Source organism: Aulostomus chinensis, chromosome 2 (assembly GCF_037954235.1).
Source record: "Aulostomus chinensis isolate RoL2024-O1b breed Wild chromosome 2, RoL_Achi_v1.0, whole genome shotgun sequence".
Taxonomy (NCBI): domain Eukaryota; kingdom Metazoa; phylum Chordata; class Actinopteri; order Syngnathiformes; family Aulostomidae; genus Aulostomus; species Aulostomus chinensis.
Genome location: NC_141321.1, coordinates 6,364,625 through 6,383,612, shown reverse-complemented (window position 1 = coordinate 6,383,612; position 18,988 = coordinate 6,364,625). Strand labels below are relative to the sequence as shown.

Sequence of the window (18,988 nt, the reverse complement as noted above, 5' to 3'; positions counted from 1 at the left end):
TGGAGAGCTCCAGGGTGGATGATAGCATGCCCACATCACCTGCACAGCTATTTTCTCTTCGGCACATGCGACATGTAATCCTGTTTTGATACCTTTGTATGGTGGACCAGCTAAAGCACCATCTCTGCTGGTTCTGGTGCTTTAGCTGAAGATGAAGTTATCTACAAGCCGTCATGGATGGACGCCAAGTTCCGACAGAGAACAACGTTCCACATTTCACATTTAGCAGAGAATGTAATTAGTATTTCTCTCACTGGTGAAGTATGGTGTCACCCACCCATGATCCATCTGCTATTGTTATTAGTGACTTTCTTGTGTCTCTGAGTTCAGCTCAGAAGGACAGTCAGGCAGTAGCTGGTGTAGCTGAAGGGAACCAGGATGAATGGCAGCTTCCTCCTCCGTGGGTGAGCTAGCCACGCAGACGGAGGACGGGTGGTGTTGAGCGAAACGGTTCTAGCTGCAGCTGAAGTGAGGAACTGGTGGAGGGGGAATGATGAGTGTAGTTCAAGTATTGGTTTGTTAACGAGGACCGGCTGATGATGGTTGGATATTGATCATGATGGCCTGCTTCTGATACCAAGTCAACAACAGTGACAAGCATGTTACACTCAGGATATCACCTCTCTTACACTGCAGGTGCTGCACTTGGAGTTACCATGACCTGGAGGACTGGACACATTTTGACCGTTGAACTCAAGCTGGGCTGCTCCTAAGGCAGTCCAAGACATATATCTAAAAACAATCTAAGACTGAAATAAAAGGCATGAAACAAGGAAAGACAAGATGCCAGATTAAAGTGGTGAGTGGAGGCTGAGTGGAAGCTGAGTGGAAGCTGAGTGGAAGCTGAGTGGAAGCTGAGCTACAGCGACCGCAGATCCTCCATCTTCTTCCTCGGACACATAAAGAAGCAGCTGCCTGCATGGTTTATGGGCAACAACGGACCGCGAGCATTTTTAGAGTTCCTGGGTCTCCTTGAACAAGCAGATAAACTGATTAGTTCTTTGCAGTCAGAAGTCAAGGGCAGTGCATTGGGCGATATGACTGGGAGGATGAGTCCATTTGATAGCACCATGATATTCACGTTTGATTCAGTTTGTATTGTAATTCTCAGGTGTTGCAATTTGATAGTATAATTTACCACAAGTTTATTTTTAAAGGTAGTGAACCAGGTACTTCCAAAGATTATAACCTACAGCCAAAGCCAATCATCACACCCCTTGTTGTCTCTGTGAGTTTTATTGCCCTGGTTACCTGACAACAGCACCAGATTTCCCTGAATAATAAACAACTGGCAGATAATATTAATTGTCCAAAGCTGTGTTATTTTAAATTAGCATTTTTTTAATGAGTTGATTATTTTGAGGGTAATGGTGACATTCCCCTGCCTGTGTGGGAAGGACATGTTTGGCTGTCTTATTACCATGACGTCCCCAGCAGAGCAGAGCAGCCTCTCTGCTGCACTGCTGTCATGGGGGAAGCTGCGCTGGCCCAGATCCAGAAGGGCTGCAGGGTTTTTGAGCTGAGTTTGTTCCTGCTCAAGATCCCTGACAGGAGCTTAAGTGATACTTCACCCTGAAGCTGTATTTTTTTCTTTCAAGTTTCAACTAATAGCTGTCGTGACCTCTCAAAGACATTTTTCCTTTCTCGTGACATTTTGTGACTGAGCCAGCCACATATATTTAGCTCAGTGCTAATGGAGACTGATGGCTAACTACAGCAAAACTCCCGTTAAACTCCACAAACACTCTGAACTGAGCAAACGCCAGTTGAACAATAATCTGTCCAGCTCAATGCTACAGTGAATGAGCACAAAACCAGAAGTTATAAGCTTCAAGCTAAATATATGTAGCCGGCTCTTTCTGTTTTCTGAAGTCTTGAAGAAGTGATGCAGGAGGTGATGCTAATAGATTGTTTTTAAAAAAAATTGCACCTGGAGGGAAACTGAAAACATGACAAGGTGAAACCCACTTTATAGCTTGACTCATGATCAGTAAACCAAAAAGTTGCACAGAAAAGTTTGTAGCTGTTTGTTGTGTGTCATCCTGGATGTTCTATGTTGATGTGTTCTCTTTAGTGGTTCAGCTATATTAGTCTCTGAAGAGTCCTGAGGAGTCCAGAACACAGAACATGGTCCAGCTAGAGATGTTTGGAATGTCGCTGGAGGAACTTAACGTGTCCCTCATATTTTCAGAGGTTTGGTTGTATGTTAAAGTTGGGTTCTAAGAATGTTCCTCCAGGAGTTGTGAGCCTTTAAATGAGCCCTTTGACCCCGGGTACTGTAGGAGGCTGAGAGATGCCACGCACTCCACTGGCAACCAGAGTATCAGCTCCTCTTCAGTTAATACATCACAAGATGAATCTCAAACAGTGTTTGGATGAGCCACAACAGAGCAGCATGGGTATCAGATGCTCTTTGAGCTCAGGTCCAAGTCAAGTCTCAACGTGAGGTGATCTGCTGCATCGGGCTGCTTGGTTAGGGTTAGGGTTACACACAGCACAGTTTCACCCAAAGAATCAGGGCATGGACCGTATCTTCATCCCTCCGTCATCAAGTCGCAACATTGATTCAATAAGAAAAAACACACAACAAAGAACTTCCTATGAAGTTTATGACTTGTATTTTTCCTTTGCATTTTGCATTTTGTTTCTTTAGAGATTGAACTGAACACCAGCTCCAGCAGACATGCTCGCCATGATGCACTGCAGCACGCCGTTAGTGTACAGGCAGCTCTGTGGGAGCAGAGGGCGGATGGATAACAACACAAAGATTTTAAGGCCAATTTTTTAAATAGGACACAATGTTTTCCATGCACGCCGCCAGGTACAGCGTAGGGCAACACAAAGACTATGGCACAGCATGCAAGTCACCTCCATCTCGATGCCAGTTGCTAGGTGACCAAATGGATCCCAGCTAGTAGTTTTTCCATCTGCTCCACTGGCCTGCTGTATGCTGGATGCAACATTTACCTTTCTCATGTACAGAGGAAAGTCCCAGCTGTAGTTTTTCTGTCGTGGAGGCAAGCAGCAGCAAAGAGGAGAAAAGAGTGTGGGTTCGTGAAACCATCAGGGCAAGACAGAATTTGGGTTTCGTCTCGTTTCTCTCATCATGGGTCTACGCCGTCGCTACACTGTCACTACACCATTGCCGCGATGCAGAAGCATAAACCAAGCTTTAGTCCCAGGCACTGAAATGCCACTCAGCTGAACTGGAACTGGCCTGAGCTTGAAGGTCATGTGATGCTCAGATGCAAGATGAGCAAACAACAGTGAGCCAATCACGCTGGTCAGAAGAAGGAAGCTCACCTTAAACTAATTCCCCACCTCGCTACCTGCAGGAGACAACAGGTCTCCCCTTCTCACACTGCAGCTCCTCCCCCTTTCTGATTTCACCACCAGCGGCTGTAAAAGTCTCTAATGGCACCCACCTCCCAGGAAGATGAGCATACGGTTGATTTATTAAAGCAGGGGTATTTCAGCTTGTAGTCCACCAGATGTTAAAGTCAGCCAAAGAAAAGAAAAGCATTTTGGAGCCACTTGTATTTCAAGCAAACATGAAAGGTAAACTGACTTCTGCTGGCTTGCATTGTAGAGGAAGACTTCGCTCTGGATGCTGCGCAGCCACGTTTCAGCTTGACCTCTGAGCCAGGCTGTCAGCCACCAGAGCAGTGCCTGTGCTGACAAGACAAAAAGATTCTTCCTGAGGAAATTCAGATTGATCAGCATCATGTGTGAAAGACCAATCCTATCTGTTACTTCCTGAAGAGGCGTTTACTGCTTCGTTAGCCATACTTTCTCTGAGCTGTACCTGTAGGAATTCACCCCCCCCCCCCCCCCAAATAACAACCAGGAAAGAGCTGTCCTCTGGTCGTCCAACATGAGCTCATTAGTCTGACTGGTATTGGGCTTTAGGTGACTGATGTGGCACCATGTGCTGTTGCCCTCTGTCAGTCCTCTTTACTCTGCTGGAACGATAATGTCTGAAGAGAGAACAGCGTATTTCTACCTAGGACATGTCAGTATTATATTACGCCTAAAAGGACCAAAGTCTAAGTTCCAGTAAATTATTGATTATATCAAATTATGTAACTGATCAGTTATATGTTTGGCTAGCAGATGCAGCTCCAACCTCATCTCTTTAATTCTGTTACCTGCTACTTCACACCTACAATCACACACCGACTGTCACCACTGGGCCTCATAGTGGTGCAACAGTGAAATATGCAAGTTATACTGCAAAAGATAAAGCTTGTAATACAGTGATCGTCCACTATTCCACGCAACATATCCCTGTTTTAGCAGATGGTCCTGCAACTATGTGTGTAAATTGGGGGTATTTAACACAATAGGAACAGATAAAAACAATGGAAAAGCCTAAACACTTCACCAGCACTATTTAGCAGTTGTACAAAGGTAGTCAGTGGTGAGTTAGGCAGCATCTGTGCTGTAATGCTGGTGTCAACCACCGTCCTGGACACACACCTCCAGAATGTTACAGACTTTGCTTAAAATAGGTTCTTGATACACTAGACTGCAGCTAATCCCAACACCACAGTTCACTCCAGATAACCAGGAGACTCTCAGGATATTTACCTGATACAAGAAACAGTTCATTTAGTTTGTGTCCCACTGAAGCCTTAAAACGCCCCTAATCCGTTTGTTCCTTCGTTTCCAAAGAGATCTTTAGAAGGTGTCATGATGGTGGGAGAAATCACATTTCTGGACAGATAAGGAGACGAATGTAAGGCTGTGTCAGCTTAGGAAGTTGTCACTTTTTCTTTAATTGTCTTAAATTTATATCTGCGCTTCAACAGGGTCATTGCTGGTTAACTGATTTGGAATGTGCACCATCAACATTTTTTTCATTAATCCATCCATTGTCATATACAGTTTATCCTCTTGATGGAGGCTGGAGCCTATCCCAGCAGCCTTCCCCCTGGACAGGTCACCAGTCCATGGCAGGGCCAACACATAGAGACAGACAACCATTGGCTCTCCCAGCCACGCCTACGGTCAATTTAGAGTCTGGATTAACCTGGTCCCTCTTGATGTCTTTGGACTGTGGAGGAAGCTGGAGTACCAGAGAGAAGCCAGCAAGAACAGGGAGAACATGGAGACTCACCCAGAAAGACCCTGTGCTGCAGACGGGGCTCCACCCACAACCTTCTTGCTGGGGGGCCACAGTGAGGACCGCTGCTCCACCGGGCCGCCACGAGGAGGAATCCCTTTTTTTCAAATGCAAGCCAAACTTTATCTGACCAGCTGTTCCGGCTCTATCATCTTCAGGTATGTTCCTGTACTTTGTCTTTGTATAGCAGCAACTTGTCCAATAACGGAGGCAACCAGAGCACTTCCTCAAGACTCTCTCTAGATTTCCTGCACTCTGGTGTTTACAGACACACATCGTCTGGCAGTCGTACGTAGCCCACTTATTCCACTCTGGACCAACTGATGGAACTACCACCAATGCACATTTCCTTTCGTGCAACGTATCCACGGGATGCTTACAATTCGCTCAGCAGTTAACTGGAAATGCCCCTGCTGACTGGGAAGCGTCTGTTCAATCCCTGACACATTTTATTCTTCTATTGTGGATCACAAGACCTGGTTTCAGAGCTTCACAGAGTAAACACTTTAAGTATTGATAAATATAGACTTTGAGACCCAGATTCTGATGCCAGGCGTTCACATGTCCAGACTCCTCTGGGTCTCTGTCTGCCTGATTATATTGACTGTGCAGTGAAAGGTGCTGTTGAGATGTTGCTCTGTAACATGCATCAAACCAGAGAGCTTCACGTTTGATGGTTCAGGGCCAACCTGTGTTTCCACACTTCCACACCTCAGACCATACATGCTGATAACGGACACAATCAAACCGCCACTCTGAGCACTTTGATGTCCATCCACACACCAAGTGCACGGTTTGATATTGACTTCCAGTCAGAGGTGTGAACTTTTACATCCAGGCTCCCTCAGAAGCTCCATGCTTTGATTTCAACCCCCCAGCATGTAGGAGGGTAACTGAGGCAGCTTCAGAACATCAGTCACGCCCTCCAGCCTCGATGGAAAACAGAGAAGTGCTTATTGATCATGATGAAAACCTTCAAACTGCTCCTGCAGCTGGGATATCTGCTGAAAACCCAAGCAGGTGGGAGCAGGATTCACTTAGTTCTCATCCAGTTGACTGGGGGAAGGGACAGAAAGAAAGAACTGTGTGCTTTTTTTCTGTTGAGTCCCAGGAGATTTTTGAGTTGCAGACTGTAATTCAACGCCCTGAGAGAAGCAGGTAAAGCACACACTGGTTTGTAGGCTTGGAGATTAGAATAGCTCTGGAGCATGTGTGTCCCACTGTGTACTCACTCACGGTGTGTCGGTTTACCCCAGTCGCTGTTCAGATGTAGTCTTTAGTCATGATAGAATATCTCTGAAATTCTAACAGGAGGGGGGATGAAGGCACTCAGCAGAGTACCAACCCTTTTGTTGGTTTTGGTCTCGTAGTCCATCTTCCATTGAATGTTACATTAAATACAAAATGGTAGTCAAGGGTTCGGCAGCGTTGGGCGCCCACTAATGCAGGGTTTCCACCCAACATCCAACACAGGGTCGCTGATGCCTCCGGCCTGGTTGGCCATTTTTACACAGCCAGATGTGTCTGACTATGAGATTCCAGATGAGGGTATGGGATGTGGTCGCTGCACTCGCCCCTCCTCTTGTCAGTTGGGGAGGCTGTTCAGGGGGGAGGGAAACTTGGAGGGAGTTGTGCGATCCTCCCATGTACTGCGCCCCATGAATGAAACTCCTCCCCAGCAGGGGAAGACATAAGGCCAACCAGGCTATGCGTGACAGGAAACACGCAATGGTGCACCATGCTAGCCAGAGCAGTAGAGAGGGCGGAGCAACTACCAAACAAAGGTGAAAAGGAGGAAATGGGCCATGTGATTTTTGCCATCAGGGAAGTCACATGATCATTATCATGTGGTAATTTCCAATTTTAACCTCCATGAAAATTTCAAATGACTATAACAGTAGTCAAGTCAAGTCAAGTCAATTTTATTTCTATAACGCCAAATCACAACAAAACTCTAATGACACTTAACAGGTAGAGCAGGTCCAGCACCTCCCTCCTTCAATGAACCTCCACCCAACAATTCTCCATCAGCAGCACATCCTGCAACAGCAGCCACCAGAACCTTCCTTTACCAGCAGGAAGGTGGAGCACAGAGAAAGTGCAGAGAAGCGTGTAAGACGGCAGCTCTGCTTCCTGGTCTGAACTCTGGGTTGTCAGGATTTTGGTTCTGTTGTGCGCTGAAGAGCGAATTGGTCAAAAATAATGATAATCAATAATTATGGATATAATTATCGATTATTAAATAAGTTACTAATTAATATTAAATATTAACTATTCGGGGCACCACCCTGATGAGTTCAGGGAAACTAAACTACGACCAAACTTGTAACATTTACCAGTCTCTAACAGAGTTGATCCACTAACAGTCAATATCCTGTGACATCAACTACCTGGGACAGCTCTGATGTTGGAGGAGATCACAGCGCTGCTGTTGCTGAGACACGTGACCACAAGTTGGTACACAAAGCCACTACGACTTCTCTCTGATAATAAAATGGGTTTATTGACACAGTGCATCCATCAATCAGCAACACGTTGGTATAACGGTTATCTAACCAAAAGACACAAGTGACAATGTGTGTGTGTGTGTGTGTGTGTGTGTGTGTGTGTGTGTGTGTGGAAGAGAGAGAGGAGGGGAGGAGGAGTCTGGTTGTCTAGCAACCAGTTAGCGTCGCAGTGGGGCTAGCAGCTAGGCTAGTTAGCCGAGGCTAGCTGGTGAACTTCTGGTCAAGCGGGGGCACGAGTTCTGGGGGGGGTCAGTGGCCAAAGATGACCACCCTTTTTATGACCCTTTGTTCAAGAACGTGATAACTCAAAGGCAGGCTTCAGAAAGGGATGCTAGGCCTCACAGGCTGAAAGCCTTTCCTTCAGGTGGATTAATTGTCACATCTCGGACTGAATCTCTGGATCTGGTTGAGTTGGCACAACAGTTCTATTATAAACTGGGCCATATTTCTGGAAATGAGAGCAGCTCCGTCCAATGTGGGATGGATGCCGTCCCTCCTAATCAGACCAGGTCAATGATCTATGAAGCCCACTTGGTTTGCTGGACGCCACCTCGACAGCCAGCGGTTGAACGACGACATGCGTCGCTGGTCTGATTAGGCAGGGGTCCAGAGACACTACGGAGTCTGACATCGTCTTCTCAAATGTACACGACTCAATATTAATTTTTTAGTTTGTAGCCTGTGATATTGTTGTCTAGCGTAGCCACACGCCCCTCCAGAGCTATGGAGCAGAACCTAGCTGGCCCACTATCGTACGTTTCAAATCTTTCTCAAAACCAGCTTCAGTGTGTCAGTTGCATTTACCTGGTGGGCTCAGGGGCTGTTGTTGATGCTCCATGTGGTGAAGAAAACTTGGATACCTGCAGCACACAGAGAACAGACAGTGAATAATGGAACAGTCAGTCTGCTGTCGGCCTCACACCCCTCAGTCTGGTGTCATGGGAGGTGCCACCAAAGCTCCGTGTAGACCTTTAGCAGTAGGGGACTGAAGACTGAGTGGCTCGGTTTGGTCCAGGTGTTTCTCTGTGGGCCAACATTCATCGGAAACCACCTGGAAATGCTTGTGTGGACACAAATTACTTTCATACTCAATTTTAAAATCAGGCTTTTACTTACGGGTCTGCTGTCAGAGGTGCATGTTTCTGCAGGGGCTCAAACAGAGGGTTTCGCACACAAAGGTTGAGTCCAGCCCAGATGGAAGGACACTGATGTATTTAAATGGGGAAGCATAAAAAATTGTGTGTGTGTGTGTGTGTGTGTGTGTGTGTGTGTGTGTGTGTGTGCGCACGCGCGCAGCCTTGTATACATGCAGTAATTGCTCCTTTGTTATTGTGGCCTGAGTGAAAGCAGGCAGCGTGCTCGCCTCGACAATTGAAGAATAGTTCTGTGTGGCTTTGATCTAATAAGAGACAGAGCGGCTGAAAGAGAATTTTTTTGTGCATGCATGGGGGGGGGGGGGGGGGTATCAGAGGAACAAAGATGCATTCATTCTCTGACCACACTGAGCTGCTCCGGTACTGACTCTGCAGTGGCTTCAACACGACTTCACACAAGAAATCGATCCATGTGGTTGTGGGGACTGATGCCAATATTTTTAGAACACTTCTGTTTTTGTTTTTTTACCCCATTTAAAAATACCTGTTTGCCTCCAGCCCTCACAGTGGAGATGCACAGAGCGACAGGTTCTCATGGGACAGTGTATGAATAGCACAACACTTTTAACTGCATTTATCATGTCATATCTAAGTCTTTAGTCTCCATAGACACAACACTGTTGGATTTTGGCTCTAGATTGGCACTGTTCTCTCAGACGAGGCCGTGGTTACTGTCCTGTTTAGCCTGCTGCATTGCTGGGACCTCGGCAGCCAAAAGGTAAATGTCTGCAGTTACGTCCAGATGACCGTTACAGAGCAGTTAGAACTCTGCTGTGATCGGTTTGGTCTCTGATTATTCCACATGTAATTATTACTCTTCTTATGATCCAGAGCAAGTCTGAGTCTGGCTAGACACAAAAACAACTTCTGGGTCAAAGTTTTCCAGGAAGGCTGGATGATTTTGGTTGTCATGGTGACAACCACAAGCATGGATGAAATGTGGTGCAAGAAACAAAGAAAAAGACAGGATTAAAAAAATGTGTGATTAGGGGGAGACTACCAGTCATCCACAACACAACCCCCTCTGTTTTTCTCACGATAGACGGACATCATCAGGTTTGCTTGGCCCTCGTTGTGATACTCACATTTCTGCGTCATTAGAAGCTTCTATCATGCCCTCGAGCTGGTGTCTTCAGTTACCAGACATTGTCGTTTATTCTCACGCCACCTAGATGACACCTGCGATATGAGCAGTTAAAGCCTGAAGACAGTAGAAACTGGGAAACAATGAAAAACAGGAATAAGGTGTAGAATACAGTAGATCTCCTGGTCGTCCTTCCCGCCGCATCGACCCTCCACCTCCATTTCCTTTCACTCCTCCTGCCCTCTTTGCTTCAATCATCAGTAATCGATTGGCCACAGATCTCTATTTTTAGACACGTGGCAGAGCTGCAACCAGAGAGAGGCGGCACACAAGGTTGTGCTTAATTTGATGGTGAGGGTGATAAAGATTTGAATTAAGAGTGACCCTGTAAAGTAATGAACCTGGCGATGCTCAGCCAGCTGAGGGCAGGTTGTCAGGGCTGATATCTGAGGATGCTGCAGTGTTTTCATCGTTGTCACTCTGAAACTAAAGCGCGAGGCAGGAATGATCCCTCCGTCCACGAGACGCCGGGTTTTGCAATTTCAAAAATGCATGAAGGTCGATCTAAAAATACAGCAGATCTTGAAAGGTTGACCTTTGGGAGACAAAAGAGGTTCAGCCAGCAGCCTTGTGTCAGCTGGAAAACACAAATAAGACCTCCCCCCATGACCCTGTCGTTATCTTGGAAGGGCACATCAAACCTTTCAGAGTGAGACTGGCTCTGAATGTCAAACACTGTTGTATTCACAGCCACAGATGGTCTGTAGATTAGGGATCACATCATCAGATCAGAGGTTCGATAGCTGAGGCGATCACCCTGCTTGGGGGGGGGGGGGCTCTCGTCACCTTACAGAGGAGAGTTTCACAGATCACTAAAATCTCTTTGTGGAGTGTCCCTGCTTGTGTGAGCCCATCAGCGGTGGCATCAGCAGCCAATGGTGATTCACCAAACCGTGCAGACTGTGATGACTCACTGGAGACCCGCTCGCCTCGTTACCCCGCCAGGATCGGGGCCACCGAGGTATGCAACCCCTCAACTGTCAGGATAGTGTGTGTTACTTTAAGGGAAGTCGAAAGTCTGTGCTGCTCTGTTTTAAGCCATTCTGCTGTGACGGAAAGCTGACTCAAAACACTGTCATGATACAAGCGTTGCCTGGCTCATCCATGAAACTGGCAGAAAACCAAATTAAAGTTTGGAAGAGCAAGCCAAGAGTCATACACCTGCACAGCAGCGTGCACGCAGCAGGCTTTCCAAACCTGCCTGTTGACCCATGATGAGGGGTTACCTTCCTGTTCAGTCGGAGCGCCAGAGGGAGGGGAAGGATGCTGTCCCAACAGCGTGTAGAGCTGAGGGAACGTCTACTGGTCCTCTCAGCAGGGTGCAGCATGGCGGAGTGGAGAGGGCAGCGACGCCTCCCTTCACTCTCCATAAGAGTCTGATCCAGCACCGCAGGACCTTCCCTGGCTATCACTCATCAGAGCGCATTTAATGGCCTGCTGCTGCTCCCCACTGGGCCTGACACGCTTGTCCAGCAGGCAGTCCAGTATAGGGCCAGGACAGGAGCCCACACCTGACAGCCAGTATAAATATGGCTGATTGTAAAATGGTAAAACACTTCCTGTACGTCATAGACCACAAGTTTGGTTACAGCTCATCCTGAAAGTTTCCTCCAAGACTTGAGTGTATCTTTAGAACCTTTGCAGAACATGGACCAGATATTTTTTGCTGATAACTCAGATGGTGGTTCTCAATCTGGTGGACCCCCGCAGGGGTTGCAGGATTGTTTTGGATTACTCTGCTTTACAGTATTTTTACATTTTACCAGCTGTAACAGTGGCGTAATGTGGTTTCAAGGTACCTGCACCTTACAGCTATGAGAGTTAGTTCCAACTTAAACTCTATAGTTCAGGCTTAAAGCACATTTTCCCTGTCAAGAAAAGGAGGGACAGTTTGGGATGGGGGGCTCATGAAGGTTTTGACCTGCTGGATTAGGCAGGAACTCTCACACCGTGAAGGCTATCTAGTAGGTTGTGATTCTGTTCCTGCCTCCTGCCACTCCACTCGCTCCACTGATACACAGCTACACGCTCAGTCGATGTCAATTCTGAAGGTCAACCCAGTATCGAAAAATGGCACGAAAACTAGCATTTGAACTGCGTTTTAACTTGGGAACTGCATAGAAATCAAGAAAGCCACTAATTAGCCAGATTTTTAAACATGCATGGCATAGTGTAGTGTTTTTAACTCGCATGGACTAATTCTGCTCAACTCTTTGCTATTCTGTGCTGCTCTGTTGTTCGTCTCCCTGCTGAATCCCACGGGTGCTCATTATGGAGGAGCTTTGTTTGATCTGTTCCTTCATTGCTGTTTGAACCTGAAGCATCACTCTCTCTGAGGACTACAGTCTGTCAACACCACCAGTTAAAGCTGCTGCCATTACACAGACAAACAAACGCTATTTCTTAGTGCAAGCTGCCGTTATAGGAACGAGCCCAGCCGCTGAACTGTCACAGCTTCTTTGAGCTTTTTATATCTTTCCAGACTACAGTCCACATCCTCATGAAGGAAAATGATAAAACCTGCAGCGAAGCCAGCAGTGCAGCATTTTTGGTCTCTTGTGCAGAATGAATTTCTCCCCCTGCTGCAGTAATAAGACAAAAAAAACGATCAGTTGTGTTTCTATGCTTTAAGTACAATTAAACACGATAATTACACTCCATCTAAGGAGGTCGATTGCATAAACAAACAAGAGGATCATTTTGTTCCTGCAGCGCGCTGCAGCTGTAGATGAAGCAAGCAAAGCCTCCAACATGCAGACCCTCTCTCCAGACGAGCCGGCGGTCTTTGACATGAGTGACGAACGTGACAAGGAATCAAATTCTCAACCATAACCGAGCCGTGTTAGTTACAGAGCAGCCATTAAAACTGCACAGCTTTGCTCGGACTGTCAAGCCAGTTATATTATATTGTATTATATTATATTGTCTTATATTATATTATATTATATTATATTATATTATATTATATTATATTATATTATCCATCCATTCATTTTCTACTGCTTATCCTGTTAAGGGGGCTGGGGGTGGGGCCTATGCCAGCAGCCCTCAGGCAAAAGGTGTCTATGGACATCAAGAGGGACCAGGTTAATCCAGACTCTAAATTGACCGTAGGCGTGGCTGGGAGAGCCAATGGTTGTCTGTCTCTATGTGTTGGCCCTGCCATGGACTGGTGACCCGTCCAGGGGGAAGGCTGCCGGGATAGGCTCCACCCCCACCACCCTGAACAGGAGAAGAGGGGGAACATGGAGGGATGGATAATATAATTTAATATAATATAATATAATATAATATAATATACCACCACCATATTTACACACACACACACACTCTGCTGTATGTGATCATGTCTGTTATCGTGGCTGTGATTGTGGCTGTGATCTGTGATCGTGGCTGTGATCATGTCTGTGATCGTGGCTGTGATTGTGGCTGTGATCTGTGATCGTGGCTGTGATCGTGTCTGTGATCTGTGATCATGGCTGTGATCATGGCTGTGATCTGTGATCATGTCTATGATCTGTGATTGTGGCTGTGATCATGGCTGTGATCTCTGATCATGATCACAGAGAACATTCACAGGATGGAATTCATCAATGACAGCTGAACTCTGGAATCTGTTCAGTGAACCTAAAGAAGTTCCTCCTGATCTGCTGGATCTGGTTGTTGCGACGGGCTGTAAGAGTTGTACCTGTGTGTGTGTGTGTGTGTGTGTGTGTGTGTGTGTGTGTGTGTGTGTGTGTGTGTGTGTGTGTGTGCTTCCTGTTGGTTCATTAGAGGAGGACAAAGAGACAATAAGAGTGCTCGTCTCCACTAATGGAAAACACATTAATACATCTTCTACTGAGAGTGATCTGCCTGAGTGACTCACATACAGCAGAGTGTGTGTGAGTGTGAGTGTGAGTGTGAGTGTGTGTGTGTGTGTCTGTGTCTGTGTGTGTGTGTGTGTGTGTGTGTGTGTGTGTGTGTGTGTGTGTGTGTGTGTGTGTGTGTTGTCCTCCAGCAGACTGAACCAGCCTCTTCCACGCTCTATTTTTCATGATGAGCCAATGTGCGCTTTCTCTCCTGGAGGGGATCCACCCACAGGTGTGCTCCTGGTGCTGCTTCGTCAGGGGCACAGAGACACACTTCCGGACTCAGATGAGTTGTTTCTCTGGTTGTTTGTGAAAATTGGGTTTTTTTTCTCTGGCTGGAACCCTCAGGTACCTCTTTGGTACCAAAATGTGTATGTTGTCGTGAAGACAGTGCAGCACAATGGCCAGTCAGATTAGATTCTGTTCTTTAAGTTTGTTGCTCGTACAAGAATTTGATTTCACCTTGTATGGTTGCTTTTGTGTTTTTTGAATATTTAAAAATAATGAATTTTTTTTTTACCTCATTTGACTTTTGTTTTACAGAGAATCTATTTCTTGTTTCACTAAACTTAAAACTATTTTAACGCTTTTGCTCTGTCTTGTGCATTCCTCAAATGTGGTCTTTCAAAGCAATACATCAACCAAAGAAGTGCGTTGATTCACTCATCCAATGGTGGCTGGAGCTCAGGAAGACTTTCCTCTCTGCGGCAGAGGGATCCCGCTACATATGTTAGGCGAACTGCGGCTGATTATCACAAACCTTTAAGACAACAGATGAGCAATGAAGCATGAAGTGGTGTGACGACTTTTCATGTTGTAAGAGTGAATAAAAGCAGGAGACACAGCTAGAATCACAACATGTGTATTTTTCTCCCAAGCTGCGTCTATTTTCAGCAAGTCGCTAAACGAATCCCAGCATCAGAGGATGTAATTACTTTAGTTTTTACAGGACAGTGCACGTCATTAGCCTCAATGTGCCCTGCGAGGCAACAGTCTAATGTGCAGCTGTTGCCTTTCTGGCAAAGACAGTGAGAAACAGGCAGATTTTCCAGTCACCGGTTCACCAGCTGATGCATCTTCTCAGAAGTTCCCCGGACTCCAGACCGCCCGACAAATCAAATCAAATAATCTCATCTCTCCTTCTCTCGACAGATACGATGCTGCTCCCAGCGAGCGTGCTGATTGGCCTGCTGTGCCTGAGCCATGCGGGTAGCGTGCTGGGTTTCGCTCGTCTGCTTGATGACGTGGAGTTACGCTCGGCTTTCTCAGTTGCACGCACCACCAGCATGGAAGGCGGGCCCAAGATGACAGTGACCTTTGACACTGTCTATGTCAACATCGGTGGGGATTTTGACCTCAAGGCTGGTTTGTTTCGTTGTCGCATCCCTGGGGCCTATTACTTCTCCTTCACGGTGGGGAAGTTTCCCCACAAAGACCTGTCGGTGATGCTGATGAAGAACAGAAATGAGGTGCAGGCCATTGTGTATGAGGAGAACGCCGGGGAGGAGAGGAAGGTGGGTCGCAGGGAAGAATTGAATAATAAAGGTTGCCCTGATTGCTCTATTGGCTTTACTAGCAGGACTGCATCGTCAAACAAATGTGTTTAATGACTTGTTAAAGAGGATGGTATTAGTTAGGCATCTGGGGAAGCTCCAGACAGGGACGCCAACGTGGTTCCCAAGCATGACGGACCCCCAGGACCCTGTGGAGAAGAAGCAGCAGGGAAGACACGGGAAAGAAGGAAAGGTGAGAGGAGGGGTGTGATCCTGCTCCTCCAACTCCACAAAGTAACTTCAGTTTAAATGGAAACATCATTGTCCGGCTGAACAGGAAGACTCGGTACATGTGGACTAAGATCACTTCCTCTCTTTTAAAAACAAATGACGAAGAAGCTAAAACATTGGGTTAATAAAAATGAAAATGCACAAAATGAACACCCAGACAAAGAAAAACCCTCTGGGACCAGATGTGTCCATCAAAGTTTTTACCAAGGCACAAGTCAAACCACAGGAAGAGAGGTCGCACAGGAACAGACTGGCACCAGGGGTCAACAAGGACAAAGTACAAAATCCTCTAACCAACCAAGCTAATTAAAGAAATAAGGAGCGATCTGACCCGCTGGGAAGTCCTCCCCCTGTCTCTGTTTGGCAGAGTCGAAACAGTACGGATGAATTTGCTTCCCCGTCTCCTGTTTTTATTTCAGTCGCTGCCCATACGAGTTCCAATTTCCATTTTTAATATGTTAAATAAATTAATCTCTCAATTTATATGGCAACACAAGAGACCCAGAATTAGACTTAAAATACTTCATTTGGCTAAAAATAGAGGAGGTCTGGCATTGCCGAATTTGAAATTTTACTACTGGGCAGCTCAGCTGGCAGCGATTGTGGGGCGGATCAGCGGAGACGAGGAGGCAAAGTGGATTCAAATAGAACAGGGTGAAGTTAAAGGTGCACCGTTGGCTGTCCTACCCTTTGTAGATTTGAAACATGTCAATGAAATGAAGCTTGAAAATGAATGGATAAAACACACTATAAAGATTTGGGCGGAAGTTAAAAAGATGTTTAAAGATAGTGGATCTATTTCTCCAGCTATGCCCATAGTGGGCAACATTGATTTTCCACCTTCGGTCTCAGATCATGGTTTTAGGAGATGGGCTGCTAAAGGTCTCATTATTTTTAATCAATTATTTGAAGAAACACACTTAAAGTCCTTTACCCAGCTTCAGGAACAATTCGACCTCCCCTCTACTGATTTTTATAGATACCTGCAAATTAGGCACTATATTACAAATCATAAAGACAAAGAGCGAATTGGCAAAACCCCAAATAATATAGAACAATATTTCATTGGAATCTGGGAAAAACGTCTTCCATTACATAAACATGTCTCCCACCTCTATAAAAGACTCTCATCAGACTTAGATGAAAATACCTATAATATTCAGGAAAAATGGGAATTGGAATCTAATATAATAATAGAAGACGAACTTTGGGATAAACTTTGTAACAGCAGTCATAAAGGTATCAGCAGTCAGCAGTGGAAAGAGTTCAACTGGAAACTTAAAATCAGATTTTTTCGCACCCCTTTAGCTGTTTCAAATTTCGTTAAAGACCCCTCAGCAGCTCTATCCTGGAGACAGTGTGGTAAAATAGGTGATCACACGCACATTTTCTGGGACTGTCCGGTTATTCTTGAATATTGGAAAAAGATTAAAGACGAAATTGAGAGAATTATGAAAAGAGAAATTCCATCAAACATGCTGCTCTACCTGCTGGGTGCTGTACCGGTCGACCTTTTCACTGCTGACCAAAGATATATTTTGCCTATTTTATTATTGGTTGCCAAGAAAAATATAACAGCAAACTGGAAGAAAGTTAAAGCAGCGACTGTGGCTGAATGGAAGCAGAGATTGAGACAGGTTTATCTCATGGAGAGAACGACCGCATCATTACAGTTGAAAGTGGACCTTTTTGAACGAAGGTGGAGCAGGGTCGGAAAATATCTAACAATATGAACTATTTGGTTTGTTGAGGCTGTTCCTAAAGTAATGGAAACGGACCCTGACACGATGTGGAATTTTTTTAAATTTTTTATTTTTTTAAATTATTACCTCATCATTTATTCATTCTTTTTTTATTAGCTAATTATTTATTCATTTTTGTCTGTCTTGTTTGCTCATCCTTATTATCACGATGTGTAATGTTTATTTGATATACATTTGCACCGCCATTTGTACCTTTTTACATCACTGACCTTGTCTCAGACATTGTTCAATGTTTAACTGAAAAAATTTAAATAAAATTTCAACAAAAAAAAATCCTCTAACCAAAAAATACAGGCAAAATCTCCTGAGAGCAAACACAAGGTGACCGTTGTAGAGGGGGAGCACTTGGAGACAATCAGAGGACTGAAGGAGGCTCGGGTAGCGCAACTTCAGGTGCTGGCGACTGATGCCAGGAAACCAAAGACTTGAACTAACTAGATTACAACTCACAATCAAAATGACTCTGAAACAGAAAAGACAATGTTACAGGAATTCAACACATCCCGATATCAATCAATATCAATATTAGTGACGGTGGCCTGGTGGAGCAGTGGTCCTCACTGTGCAAGAAGGTTGAGGGTGGAGCCCCGGCTGCAGCACGGGGTCTTTCTGGGTGAGTCTCCATGTTCTCCCTGTTCCTGCTGGGTTCTCTCTGGTACTCCAGCTTCCTCCACAGTCCAAAGACATCAAGAGGGACCAGGTTAATCCAGACTCTAAATTGACCGTAGGCGTGGCTGGGAGAGCCAATGGTTGTCTGTCTCTATGTGTTGGCCCTGCCATGGACTGGTGACCTGTCCAGGGGGAAGGCTGCTGGGATAGGCTCCACCCCCACCACCCTGAACAGGAGAAGAGGGGGAACATGGAGGGAGGGAGGATGGATGGGTGGGTGGAGGATGGATGGATGGATGGAGGATGGATGGATGGATGGATGGATGGATGATGGATGGAGGGATGGAGGATGAATGATGGATGGAGGGATGGAGGATGGATGGATGGATGGATGGAGGATGGATGGATGGATGGATGGAGGATGGATGGATGGATGGATGGAATATTAGTGACCTGATCTGATTGGGTCAGGTTAGGACACAAGTTCCTCAAGTTGAAGTGACACAAAGACACCAAATGTGTGTTTTGCCAAGGTTGCCAGGCAGGTCGAGCAGCCAAACGTTGTACTGGATTCATGTAAATTTGACATAATAGTTACTCAAGTAGAAGTTCAAGAAGTCAAATAATTACTTGAGTGAGAGTGAAAAAGTACTTTGTGAAAAGACTACTGAGGTACTGATTTACTTCCAGTGGCCAAGACAACTGTAATCAAGCATATATTACCACAATAATTAGCCTAAACTAAAACAATAGTAAAACCAATATTCATGACATCATTTAAAACTTGAACAGACTTTTCTGTCAGCATGTCACTCACTTTTTTTTTATAACAAAGCATTAGGGATTGAGTTACCGCTTGTGGGCGGGTTTCGGTGTCTGTTGCTGTTCTTGCAGCATGTCTTGTCCTGAGGAACGACTCGCTGAAGTGACGGTGAAGCCTGAATGTAGCCGAGAAGTAAAAAGGTTGTACATCAAGTCAGAAAATGGTTGAGTAAAGTAACAAGCGGAACATAACAAAATTAACAGAGTAAAGGTAGCTTTTTACCCACAA

The 18,988-nt window shown here is 45.5% G+C and overlaps 1 protein-coding gene across 1 annotated transcript in view; it reads left to right on the top strand.

Annotated features, from left to right (window-relative positions):
• c1qtnf4 (C1q and TNF related 4) overlaps positions 1-18,988 on the top strand; it is a 31,250-nt gene that overhangs the window by 5,076 nt on the left and 7,186 nt on the right. The window contains exon 2 of the mRNA XM_086224800.1: positions 14,934-15,295. Coding sequence (XP_086080926.1) covers positions 14,934-15,295 — 362 coding nt within the window. The remainder of the gene's footprint in view (positions 1-14,933; positions 15,296-18,988) is intronic.